Below are 22,345 nucleotides of genomic sequence, written 5' to 3'. Positions count from 1 at the left end.
TACTACTTTTACTCTCAAATTTCTTTCTTTGTTATCTACCTTTTACCAATAGTTTAAAAGCTAAGCCAAATTTTGAAAACTAAAAAATGTAGCTTCCAAAAAGTTATTTTTGATTTTGGAATTTGACTAATAATTCAACCGTCGTACTAATGTGGATGAGAGACTTAATTTTCAAAAACAAAACAAAAAACGAATGGGTTAACAAACGGAGGCTTAGTAACTAAACATATAATAAAAAATTAAAAATAAAACTACAAATTAGATGGTAAATTACAGATATGGCCCAAAATAATTTGAAATTGCAAAGAAGGAAGGTTATATATTATACGGTCAGATTATCTCGACACAACTAATAAAAAATCCGCGTATAATTTGACTCATAAACTCTTTCTTTTTCCGCGCTTTCAAATCTTTCTCAGAACCAACCTTCCCTTCAAAACTTCAAACCCTAATTTATATCCCCAAAATTCCTCCCTTTCCTCCTCATTCTCTTCTTCAACAATGGCGTCCCATCTCAACGGAGCTTACTACGGCCCTTCCATTCCTCCCTCCTCCAAGTCCTACCACCGCCCCGGCCGCGGCGACGGCGGCTGTGGCTGTTGCGGCTGTCTCGGCTGCCTCTGCAACTGCTGCTGCGGCTGTATCCTCAACCTCATCTGTCAAATCATCATCACCGTCGTCATCGTCCTCGGCATCGCTGTCTTCCTCTTGTGGCTCATCTTCCGTCCAAATCTCCTCCAATTCCACGCCACCGATGCCTCTCTCACGCAGTTCAATTTCACTACGCCTAACAATAACAACCTCCATTACAATCTCGCTCTGAATATCACCGCCAGAAATCCAAATCGGAGGATTGGGATCTACTACGACACTATTGAGGTTAGCGCCTTTTACGAAGATCAGCGGTTCAGTACGGTGAATTTGAGCCAGTTTTACCAGGGGCATAAGAACACCAGTTTACTCAGTCCGTCGTTCGTTGGACAGAACATAATTCTTTTAGGTACGGATGGAATTTCGTCTTTTAATTCTGAGAAGAGCTCGGGGATTTTCAGTATTGATGTGAAACTTAACTTGCGGCTCAGATTCAAGTTCGGTTTAGTGAAATTTGGACACTATAAACCGAAGATCAGATGTCCATTGAAGGTGCCTTTGAGATCCAATGGTACTTCTTCTTCTTCAAATGGTGTGTTCGAAACCACCAAGTGCAGCTATGATTTGTAATCGTTAGATCTGAATTTTCTTCCATCTTCGTCTTTGTTTTTCCTCTCTGGATTGATATGCTATGATTATTGATTCTAGATTCTACATTCACATATGTTCTTATTGAAATCTTATGGATTCAATTCGTTTATTTTTTTTCCTTAATTCAATGTTGAAATTCATCGTTCATGTGAAGAATTGGTATTTTTGTGAATTTTTTACACGGTTTGAAATTGAAATTTTCTTTTTTTCTTTTTCTTTTCCCCCAAAAACCATAATTTTAGAAGAGATTTTATTGTACGCTACGCGATATGTTATTGTAGCGTGGCGGTAAATGGGTCCCACCATCAATCGGTTTTGGTTTTTGAAATTTTGAATTTTCATTTTTCTTTTTCTTTTTCTTTTTAAATTGTTTTATTCAGTTTTTCTGAGGGTGCGGTAACAGGCGTGAAGTGAAACGGTTTTATTATATTATTATATTCAGTAGATTCAAGTTTCAGAATTTTGGTTCAATTTAATATTTCTATTTTTCTTTTGTTTATTTGAAATATATTTGAAATTCAACTCTGATTTGCAATCTATCTAAATTGAATAACCAAAATAATATTTAACAAAGGGGTTGTCAACGCGTATAAACATATTAACAAAACAAAGATTTAATAAAAAAAAAAAAAAACCCAGTATTATGTAACTAAGTTTAATAACTTTTAAATGGAAGGGCTTAATTGACATTTTCCAATAAATTAAAGGTAAACTCGAAAACGTTTAAAAGATTTTTAAAAAAAAACTTTGAAGATTAGGTATGGTTTAATATCTTGAGCCAATATTAAATCTTCGAATTTTTAAGATTAAATTGGATGTTTAACTTCTAAACACTTTTATCTTCTAATCGAAATAGGATTCCAAAAAAGCATCTCTTAAATGATAAAACTGTTGAAAATATTTACAAGATATAGCAAAAATTTGAACTGAAAATTATTTCAAATGATAAAACTGTTGAAAATATTTATAAGATATCGCAAAAGTTTAGAACTATCATTGACTATCGGTGTCTATTAGTGACATTGATAGACTCTAATAGAAGTCTAGTGTCTATCAACATCTGTCGTTGATAGTTTTAAATTTTTGCTATATTTTTACTATATTTTAGTTCATTTTTCTATACTTAAAAATAGCCCAAAAAATATATAATAATTTTTATCTAATAATAATAATTTTTTTTATTATATTCTACCTATTCTAAAAATTAACAAATTTATAAAGGCATAAAATTCAACAGGTATCTTTTTCTCAAAAAAAAAAAAAGAGAAAAAAAAAAAAGAAAAAAAGATTAATCTAATATATTAAATATATTAAAGACGTATTAGACTCTAAGAATCTACACTTTCTTAATATATAGTCATTTGCAAACAACTTGAAATTATGCACAATCCTTGTACAATATATCGGATTAGGTGAACTAAACTGTTTTAATCTATACAACCCCCCTTGCACATACTACCAAAGATTAGAAGCTTATGTGATCTTATAGTTGTGACTCATTCTCCTAACCCTTAAAAAGAGCAAACCGTGTGTGTGTTTTTTTTTACTTTAATCGGTTGATGTATGTTCAATCAGACCTTCACATCCTATTAGGTTATAACAATCTTAGCACACAATTTGACATCTTTAAGAAACCATCCAAAGTCAACTTTTCATCTACTTGGTCAAGGAACCTACCAAATCCTAATTTGATATAGTTCTCAATAACATGTGGAGTTGAGAATTCGAACTTCTAACCTTTGGCTGAGAATATGTTAATCGGTTAAGCTACATTGAAATTTACAATGATATAGTTTGACTCAAGTCACAAATAATCCGATTTCTAGTACAAATCTTGGACAATTAATCCATATTCACATTTATTATTCCTAGTGTGGCATTGGCCACACTAATATCTTAAGCATACACTTACCTACCACAACAAATATGCATATATGCATTATGCTAATACTTTGTGCAACCAACTCGTTAATGCTCCATCTATTTATTAGCTAGATCATTTGAAATTCATATAATAGACCAATTATACTAGTTTGCACTTGATTAAACACAAAGTTCATTCATAGATAACTTGAAAATTTGAATGGACCAAAATGACAGAAAACAGTCGAAGGATTAAAATAAAAAATTTGAAAGTTTTGTGAAAAGAAACAGGAATCTCCTTGGGATAAAAGCCAAAAAGATTAATCAAAATAAGTAAAATAATACTTTTCTTGTAATAATGTTTCATTATTTTCCTCACTTTCCCATTTGCTATACAACCAGTACCATGTGATAGGAGGCTAAAAATAACCCTCCATTGCTTATTTTTAGGCTACACGAAAGGTGTAGCGGAGAAGTTGCATGAAAACAAAGGAAAAAAATATGATCTCTTTTGTGCGTTTTGGAGTAAAAATGTATATAAAAAAACCCATGGATCCGCCCCAAATAAATAAAGGCAAAAAATTAAAACATACCATGGCATTGATGTAGATACATAACGTGGCATCCAGTGACCTGTGTCAACTGGGTGAATTGCTACCTGTTAATTTCCCTCTTCTTCCATTAACGACTGAAAACAAAGCTTCTGCAGATCAAAACCTCCATTTTCCCTCAAATTCATCTTCAAGGAGCTGATTCCAGATCAAATCCATGGAGTTTTTCCCCATTCCCTTTCTCTTTTCCATCTTTCTCCTTCTTCCCACTTCATCTTCTTCCTCCATCTCCACTATCACACTCCCCCTCACTGCTTTCCCTTCCATTCCACTTACAGATGATCCATTGAAAATTATCAATTATCTTCTCTCTGCTTCACTCAACAGAGCTCAACATCTCAAGAACCCACAAACGAAATCAATCCAGAATGTCTCTCTGTTCTCTCGTAGCTATGGAGCTTATTCAATCACACTCGCCTTCGGAACTCCACCGCAGAATTTATCGTTCGTCTTCGATACTGGAAGTAGTCTTGTTTGGTTCCCCTGCACCGCCGGTTATCGTTGTTCTAATTGTTCGTTTCCGAATGTTGATGCTGCAACGATTCCAAAATTTGTTCCCAAATTATCTTCCTCTGCGAAGATTATTGGTTGTCGAAATCCAAAATGTGCTTGGATTTTTGGCCCTAATTTGAACTCCAGATGTAGAAATTGTAACCCTAAATCTCGAAATTGTTCCGGTTCTTGTCCTGGTTATGGAATTCTGTACGGCTCTGGCGCAACCGCTGGATTTCTCCTTTCTGAAACGCTTGATTTCCCCAAGAAAGGAGTGCCGGATTTTCTCGTTGGTTGTTCCGTCTCGTCCGTTCATCAACCAGCCGGCATTGCCGGATTCGGCCGCGCTCCTGAATCGTTGCCCTCGCAAATGCGATTGAAACGTTTCTCCTATTGCCTCGTTTCTCGCGGGTTCGACGACTCGCCGGTGAGTAGTCCTCTAGTACTGGATTCCGGTTCGGAATCCGACGATTCGAAGACTGAGAGTTTCATTTACGCACCGTTCCGAGAGAATCCATCAGGATCCAACGCCGCATTTCGAGAGTACTATTACCTTAGTCTTCGGAGAATCCTCATCGGTGGAAAGCCGGTGAAGATCCCGTACAAGTATCTCATGCCGGATTCCGCCGGGAAGGGCGGCGCGATCATCGATTCCGGTTCGACGTTTACGTTTCTGGATAAGCCAATTTTCGAAGCAGTAGCGGGAGAATTGGAGAAGCAGCTGGTGAAATATCCTCGAACTAAGAGCGTTGAAGTGCAGTCCGGTTTGCGGCCGTGCTTCGATATTTCCAAGGAGGTATCGGTGGAGTTTCCGGAACTGGTTTTAAAGTTTAAAGGCGGAGCGAAGCTGAGTTTGCCGCCGGTGAATTACTTGGCGTTGGTGACGGATGCCGGCGTGGTATGCTTGACGATGATGACGGATGTAGGCGTCGTGGGTGGCGGCGCGGGGCCGGCGATTATATTTGGGGCGTTTCAGCAGCAGAATGTATTGGTGGAGTATGATTTGGCGAGGAACAGAATCGGATTTCGGAAGCAGAGATGCACGTGAAATTGATTATGAATATAATTGTGGTAAAAAAGTAAAAATAAAAAGACTGGGGGGTAAAAGTAAAACCTAGTTCATGGTTATTCAAATTGGTGCGTCACTTCCTAGTTTTAATAGACCCCTACCGGCTACCAGCAAGGTTTAAAATGGGCATCCCAAATTGAATCATGCATGGTGTCTTATTGCTTCTACTAGTTTTTGCTCCTCTTCGTTTTCTTATGGTTAATTTGATATTTAAATTATTTAAAATAATCTCATATTTAATAATTTGATATTTAAATTATCCATGTGCTTTATTGATTTCAAATTTAGTTTTTATTCGATTCTTTTCTAATATTTGATTTAAGATCAAAATCTTATCATTATTGATTTTTTCCCCTAAAATTTGATTTAAGGGTTATGAATATACTGTATTCATTTTTTTTTTAAGAAAAATTCATATTATATGTTTTATCATTTACGTGGATTTATTGGTTGCTTTATCATTCACGGTGATTTATTGGTTTCAAAATTGGGTTTTATTTGATTTATGATCAAATCTTAAATCAACTCATACATGCAAATTTCATTTTTAACTTTTTATTTATTTTTTTTATTTTTATTTTTATTTTATTTTTTTTTTTGTAGTTCCAATCATCCAATAGTCCCTAAAATCGCAAATTCATGTTAAAAGAAGGGAAAGTAATTTTTTAGAAAATCACATTTTTCTCTAAAATCTCAAATTCACAAGGGAAAAAAAATAAAAATCACATGTTATGTAGAAATTATAATTTCAAATTATATTTTATTTGATTTAAAATCTAAATTTTCTCTAAATTTTTTTAAAATTTCTTTAACCGACTCTCCCCATTTTTTTAAAAATCCTATTTATTGTAACATCTTTTCTAATACTTATTTTCCTTCTTCTTTAAGAAGTTTATAGGTTTAGATAAAAGAGCAATGCCGCACCTATCTCTTGTGTTCTGCCACAAAAAAATAATAAATTAATATTTTTTTAAAAAATAAATAAGACTATATGACAACATTTTATTGGACTATATTTGGGTATATCTAAGAAACACCCAAATTTTTCTCCATCTCCCTTTTTTTTAAATGTATGCCATCTTTTTCAATTTTTTTTCTTTTCAATTTTGTAAAATCATGGAGTGATTTAGTTACAATTAATAGCAAAAAAAAACAATCTATTTGCAATAGACTAACACAATACAGATACAGATAGTAATAATCGTGATATTTTGCTATTAATTATAAATATTTTGGTTCATTTTTCTATATTTGAAAATTGCCCTTTAATATATTTTTACATGCTTTTGTATTTTTTTCCCCCTATACATTCATCTAAGGATCTTTGAATATTAAAGAAGGTGGAGAAAAAGACCTTGATTTTGAGGTTTATTCAAGTAATTTAGAGGTTGACAGAGTGATCGATTATTTTGATACTTTCGTAGTTTTCTTTCAAAATTTTCAATTTTTTTTGTTGTAAATGTATACCAATTAGTTTAGGAGTTAATAATAATTTTTACTATTTTTTACATGCTTCTGTATTTTTTCTTTTCAAAAGAGATTTAAGTTTTTAGGGTTTTGATATAATTTTTTTTTGTTAAATTAAAATTAAAAAGACAATCAAATCATCTTTTTCTCAACTACAAAAAGTATATGGACTTTATATAAAAACAATTTAATATAGATAAGATTAATACAAAATAAAAAAGAATAATCCTTTGGGTTAAATTAAAATTTAGAATAAAGAGTTAATCAAATCGTCCAATAACTTTTTTTAAAAAAATAAGAATGAATTATCACGAAAAAAAAAAAATCTTGGTTCAAATGAGAGTGAAATTTACCTCAAATCATTAAAATCAAAATAAAAAAAAAAAGTTAGAGACAATTATCAGAAAAAACAATAAACCTAAAAAATTAAAAGTTATCCATGATTTATTGTTTATTCTCTATGTTTTTTCTTAAAATTTATTCGCATCACATTAACTAATTCAAAATATTTTCCCATTCTATTTGATGGATACATGGATATATGAACCGTTTTTATTTTAATTATCAAGATTAAAACATTTGTAACACTCCCTATTTATCATTTTAAAATCTTATTTTTTATTGATCTAAAACCAATTTTAGATTTAATTTTCAATCTTCACATTAGTTTTTTATTAATATTTTTTCTGTCGACCACCACATTAACCCGTTCCAAAGATTTTCTCTATCACACTAACGAATTCAAAATATTTGATTCAAAGTATAATCAAATTAGTTTTTGAAACCTAAATGGGGTAAATTAAACTTTCAATTTTTCATCCCCTATCTCATCTTGCTTTATTTTAATAATTTTAAATTATTTTGCTTTAATTTTTTATAGACCTTTTCTTTTTTGTAACTCTATGCCCATTTTTTTTTATATATATAAATGGTTAGCATAATCTGTATTTTTTTCCTCTTCAATTTCCCTACTCTAAGTTTTTAACCTTTTTTTTCTTTCCTTTTTGTTTAAAATTAAAGTTTAAAATATACATCTTTTTAACCAAGCACAATTTTTTTTTATTTTATATATATATATATAGGCTCAAATTAAAGTTGGAAATTGTGAACATAATCAAATCATCTCAATTAAAAAAAAATTACTAAGATGATTATCACACATGTTTTCTAAAAATTAGTACAAAATATTTTAGTTTATATAATCTTTTAAATATGTTTAATTTATATATTTTTAATAATACATTTTAAACTTAATTAAAAATAACTATTATTTTTCGACAATTAGGTACTTAAATTATTTTTATAAATTATTTTTAAAAAGTTGTATTATGTTCTCGAGTTTTAAAGTTTAAGAATTTACCCGACATAAATTTAAAAATTAAAAGATTTATCAAACAAATTCAAAATTTTAATAAATTTATAAGACAATTTTTAAGTTCAAAAGTTGAAAAAAATAGACAAAAACTTGAAGGTTGGTGAATCAAAATTGCAATTTAGTCTTTACATTAAATACATGCACCATGATACTTTAAATTGCCACAAGGTCGAGTCAGCATAAATGTCCCTTTTTATTACTAATTCCAGCAAGCAGCTGAATTAAAAAGTTTAAAATGTTAAGGAGATATAATAAAATGGATGAAAATATCAATAAAATGTTCACATCTATGGATATTTCTAAAAAAATTATAAAAATATATTTAGACTTTTTGGCGTGTTGTCTTGACTGACTTATAAGAGAATTCGTACTGATCTGATGTTGAGCCGAATGCACTATGATGCTTAAGTTAGCACAGAAAATGTTTAGTTCAATGAAGCACCCAAGTATTACTTACCCCTTGAGGCTGGTGGAATTGAACTATTTATATAGTTTGTCGTCTGATATCTGTTTGAGATATGTGCAATATCGACAACGCCGATATAGTCTATAGGCGCAATTCTCGAGGTTGCAGACTTTCAATCACTGAGCTCGACTCGGATATTTTACCCTTTTGGTGATAGTGATCGAACTCGGTTTGGCTGACCCAACAATACTCAAGACTTTAGCTTTCTATTTGGGGTCGCGTAGCGTAGACCTCTACATGTACTTCTAGGATTCCTTGGGCGATGTCAAGCCTGTGACCTTAAGAATTATAATGTCTGAAGATACATTAACATTTCCGAATAGAACAGTGTTGGATTTTGCCGTTGGCCGTGCCCACGGAGATGGCAGGGTTTGGTTGCAGCCGGCCTTGGATCATTGCCGTCGCAAACGGCTGCCACCATGCATGGCCAATTTGAGGGACGACATGGAGAGGGCAATTTTTCAGAGGAATATTTACTAAAAAATTTGAGAGGCAAATTGGGAGAGAAAATATGATTAAAAAAGCATGAAACAATTTGAATCTTGTTTAATAGTTTCATTAATCTCCGGTCATTTTAGTTTTTGCTTCTTAATTTTATGTTGTCTTGTGTTAGGTAGTATAAGTTAAATTATATATAATTGTTTATACGACATAAAATAGGAACTTTTAATCAAATATGAACTCTCTTGATTAAAAGATTCAAATACTTCTAATCTCTCACATTGCATATAATCACAACTATTCTTAATCAAAATCTACCAAAAAAAAGTCTACTCAATATATAATAAAAAAAACAAAATAGTTGCCAAAATTTCACAAGTACTATATATTGCACTTTGTGTATTAGTAATATTTATTTAAGGCAATCAAATATTATCCGTGTTGTTTCTGCAGTTGGCTTATCTGGCTAAGAGTTGCTAATAACTTATAAAAATATAAGTTATTGTAGCTCTTTAGTTAGCATAATTAGGAAATTTGGAGAAAAATGCATTAACTTGAAATGGACCCACTACTACAGAAATTGGATTATTGTTTTTCCAATATCAAGTAGAGGGTGTACTTGACGCTAATAAAAGCGTCAAGCAAGTATAATGTGATAACTTGATACTGGAAAAACGTCAAGAGAAATATTTTTTGATACAATTTCCGTGTTAAGAAATATAATACACTTGATACTGATGACATGTCAAGTGTATTAATTCTTGACACTTATTATGTATCATATGTGATTACTCTTGACATTTTTTATTTGTCAAATATATTTTTATCTTGACCTGAAATAATGGACAAGTAATTTAATTTTGACACATTTGCAATGTCATCTATGCTTTTTTTTTTTTCCAAATTAAACATTCGAATTTAATTTCCATTTCTCATTTCCTGTATTACATGTTCTCCAATAAGACAATTTCATCAACTAAAATAAATAGTTACACATATTTCAGATCTACATATCAGCCCAATATATCCAACGTAATAATTCACAATACTAAAATAAACAATTCCATTCTTCTATTACCTTCCATGTATATGAAGGATTCCAAAATTTACAAAACCAATCATACAATAGTATATACTCTATCAACCCACCCCAATAAATGATAATTCCACAATTGTAAGACCAATCTATATGTGTTATATATTCCAAAAATCACAAGACTAAAATTCTATCCTCCACCACACATTTTTTTTAAGTATATAACCTATAATAGCTAAAAAAAACATTTATACAAAAAAAGTTTTGGGCATTTCCATATGACTATACACAAAATTTATAAGAAGTCCATCAGATATATCGTCCTAAATATTTAGCCCATATTCCACGCGTACTTCATCCAATTCAAGTTGCGAGTACGAGCTTCCCCGTGTGTGGTTGATGCACTAACAACTTCTTTCTCCTATGATATAAATATAACGTACAAATTAAACAAGTTAAAAATTATCATAACTAATAGTGGTAACCTTAATGCATAAATTAAATAAGATAGAACATGAGACTAACTGTGACCCAAATATTTGAATTTTGCTTCTTTCGGATTTTATTCTTGGAGTAACTACCATACTCAGATCTTGACGTGTTTTGAATTTGATCTTCCAACTACTAAAAGATGGAACCACAAATATATGGATTTAGTACATAGAAATAGATGTCATTTCAAATTTTGATGATCGAGCAACATAATCACTCAAATAACAACAAAAATTCAGCAACATAGAGATTAGGTAATCACTCAAATAACAACAAAACCAACCTAATTAAAAATTGAAAATTGAAATATAGACCTGACGGTTTGGAGGTACGTAGAAATTGCAGAACATGTTTTGAGAATTACAATTTAAATCAAAAGTAAGAAGATTCACACTGATGACTAGTAAGAGAGATTTTATATATATCGACGAGAAAGGTGTAAAATGGGTGTTTTTCTTTCAAAAGCATCAACACACTGTTTATTAGAGTGCAAAGGTGTGGTTAAGAAGTTGTAATTTCTAAATGATCAGACCTGGCCATGGCTGAGAATTGTGATAGACCACCTCTCCAACTTCAATACCAGCCTCCTCCAATGTTTCTCACATCACAACTTCTTCCAAATTTTCTCCAGGCTGTTACAAAAGCAAATCAAGGAATTGCATTGATTAATTCATGAAACGAGATTAAATTAAACTGTAGAATGTACATGACATCATACAACAAAATTTTAAGGGGTAATAAGTAATAAGGATACTACTAGAAGCTTTTTTCTATCAAATGTATTTCGCTATCATTCTTCTTGTTGACAAAGAAAGATACCTCCATAAAAACAACTAAGCAACTACATTTTCAAGCACATATCTCGATTGCCTGCTTAAGAGTGCATGGTCATTCTCCTGGTTGATGACCTGCAATTGACAAGCTTAAGAGCCGGAGACATTAATATATAGCTTTCACTATGCAGGGATTCAACAATCAAAAAAGCAAAGGACGATGATCTCACAGGATCGACACGAGGAAAAATTCTCAATTTACATGACTAATTGGAGTATTCCCTTCTTTTTCTAGCATCCATTGGGACTGTCCTTTCTCCACAATGTCCATAGAAATGTGACGTTCTATGCCAATCTAGCAAAGCCATGCCCTGAGTGTTCAATTCCAAAACCAGGAAGGTATGCACAAATTCAAGCACATTTTAACTAATACGAAATGACCAACTTAATGATAAATTTAAGAGAATGAAGAAAGGATATGGAAATATGAATTTGTTCTCAATTGGACGAAACATAAACTCCTTCATAATGAAAAATCATAAATATAATAATATTATTCTAAAATAACAACCACCTAAGCGATTTGGAGGTTACGACCTTGACGATTGAGGCGAATTTCTCGTCGTTGGTGCTGACGGCACATTCGACGCTCTTAAGTGCGCCGCTTGTAACTGCTATCGCAACTTCCACTGCAAAGAAACCGACAACCTCAAACCCGTCGTAGGCGTCAGACTCGAAATCGGAGAACCATTGCTATTACCCCACCTTGGGAATTTCTCTCCTTACTACCGAACCCAACTGGGTATCTCCACATGGTGCCACACCACAAGCCGTTAGCTCTCCCGTCGACTTTCGGCGGTGGTGGCACTCATAGCAGAAAGGAGCAAGAGGATATGTCGACCCCAGCGGCGGAATTAGGGTTTTGTGTGGTTTCGGGGGTTTATGGTCGCCTCCCCCAATTTTTCATCTCTTTGATATATGAAACCCTGAAATTCTAATTTACTTGACATTTATAAAGCGTCAAGTAAAAACGGAATGAAAAAAATTCAGAAATTTTCACCAACCTCCGCTTTTTTTCATTATTCTTGATGTTCCAAGCATCAAGTAATATCGTTTTTGTAGTAGTGGGGAGGAAAACAACAAGGGCATGAGCGGTGGATGTCAAAACAAAGTGCAAGTTGGCAACTGATTTGAGACAGTTACGATAGAACCAATGAATTTGTGATGCAAGAATTTGGCGCAGCAGGGCGTAAAATTAAGTATAAGGTATCAGATCATAAGTAGAAAGAGGTCGAGAACCTTCCTTTTGATGCCTATAAGTAGCCCAAAGAGAGCTTTATCTCTAGTGTGGAATCTTTTGTCAAGAAATTGGTCAAAGCTCTGCTGAAAACTCCTCTCAAACTGCCATTGTCATCCACCTCGAGCTTCTCTTTGAGGAATTCTGAGTGAGAGCTTAGTCTTCTTCTCTAAAAAGGGAGTGAGCACCATCAACATCCATTGCAACCACCTTGAAGCAACTATCATCAAAGCCAAAAGAAGCAAGAAATTGCACCCAGTGGCTTGACATTTCCATCTCCCCACTTTGCTCTATTTTCTTTTTGTTAGCAATTTGTATTAAGATCTTAAGATTGAGAAACTCTATATTTCACAAATTTTGCATAAGTTAAAATTCATCTTGTTTAATGTGTGCTTAATCCATTACTTAAATCCATCTGACAAATCGGTTTAAGTAGGAATAGTTTTAGGTTTTTAAAGAATGTATATTTTCTATATTAATTCCCCCAAAATAGTGTTAATTATTTGCTTTAAATGCTAATTTTGTAGGTAAAACAGTCTCCGAAGCATTTAGGAGTATCAAGAGAAAATTGTGCCAAAAAGATAAAAAAAATGACCAAGAAAATCAACAAATTGAAATGCATCGAGTAAATACCAATAATGCCATCGAGTAAGGTTGTTGAGTAATCAAGAATTGAGTATAATCAGCCATCGAGTAAATTGTCATCGAGTATTTAGCAAAATACAATCAAGTATAATCGAGTAAGGCTGTCGAGTCATCGAGTAAATACTAAAAAGATCATCGAATGAATGCTACCGAGTAATCGAGCATCAAGTATCAAAGACAGAACACTCACTTTTTGCTACAAAAACTCGATGTGTTCGCTCCTCACCATATTGCAACGCTTCGAGTTTTGACGTGATTCATCCTCGCACCTTGCGCAACCAAGTAGCAGCATAGCGCTGCAACATTAACTCGACGCTTCTTGGCTTTTCTACGATTTAGCATTGCAACGCTGACCTTGGTGTCGCGACGCTATCCTTGCAACTATAAATACTTTTCTTTCATTTTTGTTGAAAAGGGGAGGAAGCACGATTTCGATGGAGGATAGAATTTCTCTCTGTATCAATTAGTCTCTATGGTAATTTTGTTTCCTACCTAAGTTTGATTTTGATTTCTTTATTATTTGTAATTAATAACTTGTAATTCTTCATAAATTTGTCTATGGATTTATGAAGTAATTCAAGCTTGTTTCTATTTCAAGAGTTCTTGCACATTCTTTTGAGTTTTCTACTTTTCTTTATCATTAGCAATTTGAATTTGAGCATTCTTGAATCAGATTTTAATTCTTGAAGTATGTTGAATGATCTATATCTTGAGCATGTTTAGCCTAGATGCTTGGTTTTGCCACATTCACTCATGATTGAATACGGTGCTTTTAATGTATTTGATAGAATGTCTAGCCAAGATCTCCAAGAGGCAATAGTAATTGTGTGTTGAATGACTGACTAACCTAAGACGCACTAATTACTAGATTTGAAGAAAATTCGGTTAATTGAATAAGTTATCTTAACAATTAATCGACGCAATTGAATCCTAGAACTTAATGCGCGTATTTTCTCTTCTATATGACCCCTAAGGAACCCAATAGAGGTAGAAGCATGTAGATAGATTAGGGTTAGTACTATCCTACCTTAATCGTTGATTAGGACACTTTCTTGACTAGGTTATGCTAGTTGCCCGTCTTTATAGAGACTAGTTTAATCTAGATTAAGTAAGTCGTTTCGGGCTTAATCCTCCGATTGTGAATTAAATTTGTAGGATTCAATGATAAGATTTGCAATGAACATCTAACTTGGATTAGAATCAAGATTGTTCTAAACTTGGTTACAACTATCCTTTATCTTTTGATTTTTAGCATGTTTCTTATCTTAATAAAAAAATTCCCATTTTATAGCTTTTATAGTTAAGCTTGGTTAAAGAAATGATTAAATAACATTTTTCTGTGGATCGACCTCTTACTGCCACTTTAATTATGAGTTAGTTAGGTTGTTATTCAAGCTTTATAAATATTTTGTTTCAGGTTAGGTAGAACTAACGACACTTAGCTCCGGACAAAATGGCACTGTTGTTGGGGAAATGGCTAACCATTTAATCTTTTTCTTAGCTAAACTTAACTAGCAAACTTTAAAACACCAAAAATATTTTCTTCTTTTTGTGTCTACTTGTCTTAATATGGTGGACATGAACATCTATCATACGCTTCAAGCGATGTATGCGGCTCATCGGAGAGAACAAAAGGTAAGAGAATTTAATGAGCTTAAAAGTGAAGTAAATGAACTAACCTCTCTTGTTCGAGTTGTGCTTACTGAACAGATACAAGTTTTTATGGTCCTGAACGTGAGTACTACCCAATTTGGGACGAGCCCAACCGAACTCCATCATCGATGCCGTATTCTTCTACCAATTTAGGTAATTCCTCAGAAAATTTAGTTGATGAACTTTCTGACTACTCTTGTGAGTTTGTGCAGGACATTCTTATCTTTCTTAAGAACCATCGAGTTTCTAGTAGAATGGGTTTTATTCCGGAAACGAAGTCAGAGCCGACGTCAAAATCTGTGTGACCTCGTTGCCCAGTTACCAATTCGTAGAATCAAGGAATCTCGGAAAGATACATTTTCTGAGAATATTGAGTTAAGCGGTAGAGGAATTCACATCGATAATCCAGTAGAGCCGCTAATTCTTTGAAATTCCTATCAAGGTAAGACATTGGATTTAGAAATGTGTGAACCTACTAATGACTTTTCTGATTGTTAGCAGGATTCAATTGAGTTTCACCTGGAAATTTAAACCCTTGTGTCAGTCGAGGTCCATCAAACACTTAAGCTTGCACACTCCATGCTTACATTGGAGAATCATTCATAACCTTCTGCCGTCTATGGCACTGAAGTTCATCTAATTAAGGAGTTTCCTTGGACCAACAATGAAGATGATGTTTACTCCACGCCATATTCAGAACAAGTAAGTAGGGATAAGTATGAGCTCGCACCACACCTTAAGGAATCTCAGATAAAACAGTTAGAGGCTTCCAAGCCAGAGCTGTACTTTGTCCTTAAATTTCTTGCATCTTTGATTATTGCTCGTATTTTCCTTATGAGTCTGAGTCTGTTATTGAGCCTTTTCTTTCTTTCGACTCTTTTGGGTCATTTGAGTCATTTGATTCTTCCTTTTTTTTCTCTTTTTTACCAAATATTAGAAAATCCAAATTCGATATGTTTGGTTCTCGAAAGAGGATGAGTTCTCTCATAGCCCTTCCAGGCTATATAGATTCATCCAAGAGAGGACTAGAGAAATATGAGAATTTTTATGTACCTTAAAAATCATAAAAGACGGGCCGCGTCAAGCAATCAACGTTAAAAATTTGCCCTTCTTGGAGGTAGCAAAGTGTAAAAAAAAAAAAACTTTTACTTGTTTTCTTTATTAGCTTTCAATATTTAGAAAATTTTAGACTAACTTTCTTCTTTTTCTTGAAGCTTTTCTTTTCTTTTCTTTTATCTTTTTTTAGAAACAACAAAAATAAAAGGAAAAAAACACACACAAAAAAAAAATTGATGTAGGAAAAGAACAAAAACAAACAAAGCAAATGTCTACCACCACTCATTATGCGAAATCAAGGGAGTTCTCTGTTCCCTTTTCTTTTTGTCTTCTCGCTCATATTTTAGTTTTATAAACATTGAGGACAATGTTTAGTTTTTAAGTTGGGGGTGGGAATACATTGCATATTCTTAACATTTTTTTTAGGGTTGCTAAAAATGAGCCTTACAAAAATTTATGCTCTATTATCCCTATTATCTTTGCATATTTGGAACCCTTGAGCACCTCGGGTTATGTGGATTTTATGATCTTGATGAAATATATCTCGATTAAGCTATATCATTCTTATGGCATTCTTTTTTATTATCTTAAGAAACATAATATCTTTATCTTGGAATTTTTCCTTTTATATGACTCATTTTTGCTTTCAATGCATGAAAATGACAATGAAAAAAATACATATGAAACTCCAACGCACGATACTCTGATGGATGAGACCTTAACGCATGTTGAGATAGTGGCAGAGCCATGTCATATTGATGGCTTAACTCAGTTGATATGCAACGAAAAAGAAAATATGCATGAAGACTTTGTACTAGGTTAAGATTTCTCAAGCCAACAAGATCTTGCAAGAGAGGTTGTTGCAAGAGGTAGAGCTAAGTGCAAAGCTATTAAATCTTGGAATGCAAAGAAACACAAGCTCCCTATAAGAATCAATAGCTTTCACGATTTGGTGAAAATTTCGTCCACGCAAATCAAGACTTCAATATTTCAAAAGCCTTCATTGACTTGCACAGGCTTATGCCAGGAGGACTCTGTGTTGACAACACTCTGCACTTTTCCAAGGACGCATCCTTTCTTTTGGCTTTAATTTATTTTGTTGCTTTGATCCTTAGTTGTTTTTCTTTTGGATTGCTTGCTTTTCTAGGACTGGCTATTTAGTTTGGTTGTTTAAATTAAGTTTGGTGGATTTGTGCTCTGAATTGATAAGTGAAAAATGAAATCTGCACTGAAGGTATGCTGCGTTGATTGATATTTATTACTTGTGTTCAATCCGTTTAACGCATAGATTGTTGAGGTTGATGCCCTAAATCTCGTAGGCTCTTGTAGCTTGTAAACATCTGTATGAACAAACATTTGGCGATTTATAATATGAGATATTTTATTCACTTCAGTCTATGAAATATGTGATATTTTAGTTTCATTAACCATGAACGAAAAAACTAAGATCTCTGGTTATCGTTGTAACTTCAGAATGAAAACATACAAGTGGATCGTGCTTTAAGTGATAACATAAATGGTCTGTAGTATATGGATAAAGGAGGGAAACTTTATCCTAGTGACACTACGAGTGTGGCCTGCTTTGTAGGTATTACAAGTGTTGTAAAACGCTAAAAATGGTATGATCCTGACCATTTGTGTATTAGACATGCGAGCGGGGATGCTCTATACAAAGGAGTATGTATAAAATCGGACCATGAAGTGTCTAGTCTCGTTATATAACGCCGTTCATGACAGAGACTTTCATTTCACTAGGATGATCATAGGTAACATGACCTTAATCCTGAGTGAGTTGGGAACTCCTACCTATGAGGGCAGTCCTTTGATTTGCATGGATGCGAGTGGCCATATCATCGACTTAAACCTACCACTTTGGGGATTCGTCTAATTGGGGAGTTGGGAAATCAACTACAGAAGACAGAATTCACTCCTTCCCCGATGCAAGGGTAAGTAGATAGGTTGCTCTCTTAAGGGCTGATTCCGAGGCTTGAACCAAGCTACAGATCCATAAGGTCCCCTTAGTAACTCAATGGATTCATGTTGATAATCAGTTTTTGGGTTAGTTTGAAGTGTTCAAATTAACTAGAGGGAATTTGATTATATATGATATAATTAAATTGATTCAATTATATGTTATATAATTGATTTGATGTATTAGATACATTAATTGGAGGAATTAATATAGTTATGATTTATATTAAATGTCATAAAGGAGAAAAAGAACTATGGTTTGCATTTTACATATGATGTGATATTAAAACTATCATTTATAAATATAATATGATAAATTAGTCATTATATTTATTTATAACAAATTATTTTTAAAATAATTGGTTATCTTTTTCTCAAATAACGGACTTAGTAGGAAGTTATAATCAATTTTTGATAACTGATGGATAAAATGGAAATTATTTTCATTTTTTCATAATCAAACGCGCAAGAAGAAAAAGTTATACGATGGCTTTGAGAGGGTAAACAATCAAGGAACGAGTATCCTATACGATAGTCACTCACTACTAAATGATCGAGTACCCAAGTCTATACGATAGACTTCCTCATTCTCCCACTTACTCGATCGTTTACTTGATCGTTCAGTTCCTCCATCCCTCTTCCAAGTCCATACAGAGCCCACCCCTTCTAGATTCTCACACTGAGAATACAAGGTAGCCTCATGGTAGTGTCGAGCTTTTATTCGAGGGTCGAGGATCGAGTTTTACTTAATTGTGATCAAGGATCTTACAGTTCGTGCTATTCACTGGTTTGCTCGTGTTGCATTCATGCTGTTGGACGCTTTGCTGATTGTTCGAGGGAGTACAAGAAGAAAAATTCTTCAAGGGTATGTTCACTCGATCTCTTGTATTTTCCTATGCATGTTATAATTTAGACTTGATGCATAACTGCTCGGTTAGAATGTAAATGTTCATGTTCTTTCACAATGGGATTTGGAACGATCTACTTCCGCTCATTGATTTTCTAGTTTTAGAGTTCCTTCATAGAGGTACTCAAGGGTTTTTTGATTGTTAGAGAAAATTGAGGCCACTCAAGTGTGCGCCGTCAGTGGAAGACGTCTTGTCAAGCCTCAATAAATGCTCAATCATCATGCGATGACGTCAGCTCTCAAACCATGCGCCACTTTCCTCTATTTAGACCCTATGCCTCATTCTTCTTCCTCTTTCATTTTCCCTCAATTTTGAAGCTCACCTGTCTTCAATTTTCTCTCTGACTTTCAGAAACTATCGAACTTACCATTTCTTCCAAATTTCTTTTTGATTTTCACCACTAGCGATAATGGCTCACCAAGGAAACACCCAAAGGCCTTCAACTGCTCCCAGCAAGATTCGAGCTTCCTCTTCCCATCCTTCGCTATCTACCCTTTCCCTTTCCTAATCTCAACCACGTAGGAGTCATTTTTCGATTCCAACATTTAGACGTCACCTTTTAAACCCATTATAACCCCCCCCTAACGAATTTTGCAGGGGTCCAACAGACCCATTTTTATCAGCTCTAATGAGAGGGCAATCAAGAAGCTACTTGAAATGTTTATGAAGAATAGAAAAGAAAAGAAAGAAGACTGAAAAGAAGAAAGAGAAGTTGGCTACAAGGCCTTTGAAGAAGAAAATTATTGAAAACGAGAAGAACAGCGAGAAGTTGGTCGCATCGAAGGTTGTAGCTCTTCAAAAGAGCTATTTATTCCTACTTAAATCATGTTAGTTCTTAGGTATTTAACATTTTATTTAGTGTTTCTGGCAGATAAATGAGCAAAAGAGGCCATCGAAATGCTTTCAATGCATTTCGGGTTGAAATGAAGCAAGTAATCGAAAAGGGTGTAGAATTATGATTTTGCCCCTAGAAAGCATAAGACTGCCCTTTCTTGATGCCTTATGTTGCGCTCAAAGGTAGTAGCTGCATTGTGGCTAGAGCACCATGGTGTTGCCCTGGAGCGTAGCAGTGCTTCAGATATTGACGAACACTTCAGCACGCGTGCGACACGCATGGAGAAGAAGACCCCCTGAGTGAAGCAGCATTATGCGATTTGCTTGGCCTAAAAGCCAGAGGCATAGCGGCGTGATCTGATAAGTTGTAGAAATACAAGTTATTGTATCTCTTTCTTTAGAATAACTAGGAATAATTAGAGGAAAATGTGTTAAGTTCATATGAAATTCATAACAAATAATTCTACTTTATGTTTATGTGTTTACAAAACTCATAATCTAGAAAATTATAAAGTTGGTCATTATTGAATGCAGGATTTGAATGAAATGAAGTAAAAATGGCCAAGGAAGCACAAATTGCATCCTGAACGCATGGAAGAAATCAACTTGGCACCCAATTTTGCAAGCGTAGAAAACCACGTGATGAGATGAAACATGAAGAGAGAAAATGACAAATGCATAGGCGATGGATGTCACATCAAGATGCAAATTGGTAGCTGATTTGAGACATTTGCAGCAGAGCCAATGAATCATTGATGCAAGTAGTCGGCACAATAGGGTATGAAATTAAATGCAATGTGTTGATGCATTTAGAATTCTGTTTTTTTTATTCGATATGTAAAAGGTCTGTTGTTTTGGGCATAATTATTGTTATTAAATCTGTATTTGTTGTCCGTGTCAATCATAATCAAGGTTCCGACTTAAGTTTTGTGGAAAATGGAGCAGTTTTGATTAATTTGGATGAACGGGTGAAGAATAGCAAGGAATCTGCCTTACAGCGTCATTGCAGCATTGCAACACTCGCCTGACGCTATAAGGCAGAACCCTCAGCATCGCAACGCTCCAATGTTTGCAATCAGGTTTTATAGATTTGTTATTGCCTACGATCTTCTAACTAAACAAATGAAATATGTTCACCGAGCCTAAAACTTATACTAAAAGCACAGTACAAACAGTAAATACAGGGTCGAATCCACAGGGAAACAATGAACTAGCTAGGACGATAAAAGAATTCCATGCAACATGGGGTTTGGTTTGTAATGAATTGAATTAAAAGTAAACATGCAAATAATTAAAGTTTGAATGAAAATAGAGAATGCAATTGAGTTGAAATGAATCGATAAACGCTCTTGGGAATAGTTCATTATGTTCAATTTCAATCATTATATGTTAAGAAACATTGCCAATTTCATGAACTTCATAACCTATTAGTAAAAACTGATAATCCATTTAATCAAATGTGAGATTAATCAAATTGACCCTAAATTAATTTTAAACTTTCCTTTTGTGTAAAATCTAAGCAAAAACTAATTCGCATTAAGACTAGGGTTCATGCGTTGTGACATCCTACAAGTTGGAAAGCCTAGACTCATAGCATGATTCATTGAGTGAGATTAAATTAGGACAAACAAGTGTGAGTTCAGAAAAAGTCTTAGCTGACACAAGAATTCCTAATTTATGCAACCTCATCTACAATTATGCAAAGTTGCCATGTAGAAATTGCACACAGGAACCCAATAAAAAAGATTTGTCAGATCAATCCTATCAAATTCTATTAAAAATAAACTCAAACCAAACTCAAGAGTTCATAGGATTCAACATCATTAATTAAACATCCTCAAGAAATTGAACAAAACTACTAAACCCAAGAAGAAAGACTTACCTCGCCTTGCATCTTCTTCAAACCAGCAACAATAATTGAGAAATTGAAAGCAATAATGAAAGGAACTGAAAGATGGAGGAAAGAATAGTGAAAATCTGGTGAAACTCCTCAAAAAATCATTTCTAATGTGGCTCTAACTCGTTCTCCCCTCAGCTGGAATGAAAAAGATGTTTTTATAACCAGGTCGCAACATTGTAATATTGATTAAGAGCGTTGCGATGCTCATTTGCATGCACGTGAGGCGAAGATTTCTTTCGAAAGTCATAGTGTTGCAACGTTAGAAGCAATTGACCTAAAAATTAGATAATTTAAGCAGAAGAATTATTCAGTATGGTTGAATTAAGGACATAATATTAGCTCTTTTTTAGAGCTAATATCCAACCACAGCAGCATGACGCTGCAAGCGCTGCTCTACGAATCGAAGGATTCCAACATCACAACATTGGCGAAGAGCGTTGCGACGCTCCAAGCGAAAGGTGCGCATTAATTGGACCGGTCAGACCCTTGGTTCAAGGGTTCTAGGCGGTCTAGCAATGATTTTCTTCTCTTTTTTTTAATTATTATTTGTAATAATTAAGATTTTTGATTAATTAATTAATTGTTATATTAATTTAATTAATGTTTTAGGAAGCCAACCCAATCCAAATTGTTGCTTTTAATTATGTTTGTGATGTATGGTTAATTTTATTCTTATATATATATATATATATATATCATAATGTATGTCATAAAGAAAAATCCCACCATAGGATATACATTTATTCATGCATCA

General features: G+C 33.7%; 2 protein-coding genes and 1 long non-coding RNA gene across 6 annotated transcripts; 2 read left to right on the top strand and 1 right to left on the bottom strand.

Moving 5' to 3' along the window:
* Positions 1-307: 307 nt before the first annotated feature.
* Positions 308-1,395, top strand: LOC120072763 (NDR1/HIN1-like protein 3). Its single transcript, XM_039025241.2, has one exon. The coding sequence runs from the start codon at positions 502-504 to the stop codon at positions 1,219-1,221; it is 720 nt and encodes a 239-aa protein (XP_038881169.1). The 5' UTR covers positions 308-501; the 3' UTR covers positions 1,222-1,395.
* Positions 1,396-2,372: 977 nt separating this feature from the next.
* LOC120072788 (putative aspartyl protease At4g16563) lies at positions 2,373-5,533 on the top strand. The gene has a single exon (XM_039025283.2). The coding sequence runs from the start codon at positions 3,874-3,876 to the stop codon at positions 5,254-5,256; it is 1,383 nt and encodes a 460-aa protein (XP_038881211.1). The 5' UTR covers positions 2,373-3,873; the 3' UTR covers positions 5,257-5,533.
* A 4,542-nt stretch (positions 5,534-10,075) lies between these two features.
* On the bottom strand, positions 10,076-12,315 carry LOC120074547 (uncharacterized). 4 transcript variants are annotated; one of them, XR_016528771.1, is made up of 6 exons: positions 11,902-12,315; positions 11,558-11,682; positions 11,374-11,462; positions 11,087-11,186; positions 10,588-10,686; positions 10,076-10,483 (listed from the first exon to the last, which is right to left on the bottom strand). It is a non-coding gene; the product is annotated as an uncharacterized LOC120074547 (long non-coding RNA). The 4 variants fall into 4 exon arrangements; XR_016528770.1 differs by having other exon boundaries at positions 11,558-11,698; positions 11,925-12,315; XR_016528769.1 differs by having other exon boundaries at positions 11,558-11,698; positions 11,902-12,314.
* Positions 12,316-22,345: the final 10,030 nt, after the last annotated feature.

This window comes from Benincasa hispida, chromosome 3 (assembly GCF_027475165.1).
Source record: "Benincasa hispida cultivar pf3 chromosome 3, pf3_genome.v1.1, whole genome shotgun sequence".
NCBI lineage: Eukaryota > Viridiplantae > Streptophyta > Magnoliopsida > Cucurbitales > Cucurbitaceae > Benincasa > Benincasa hispida.
Note: the sequence above shows the minus strand (reverse complement) of the source record. Positions and strands in the feature narration are given on the sequence as shown.

Bases quoted from the DNA above. Each gene is read 5' to 3' on its own strand.
- LOC120072763 (XM_039025241.2), top strand. From the start codon at position 502: ATGGCGTCCCATCTCAACGGAGCTTACTACGGCCCTTCCATTCCTCCC.
- LOC120072788 (XM_039025283.2), top strand. From the start codon at position 3,874: ATGGAGTTTTTCCCCATTCCCTTTCTCTTTTCCATCTTTCTCCTTCTT.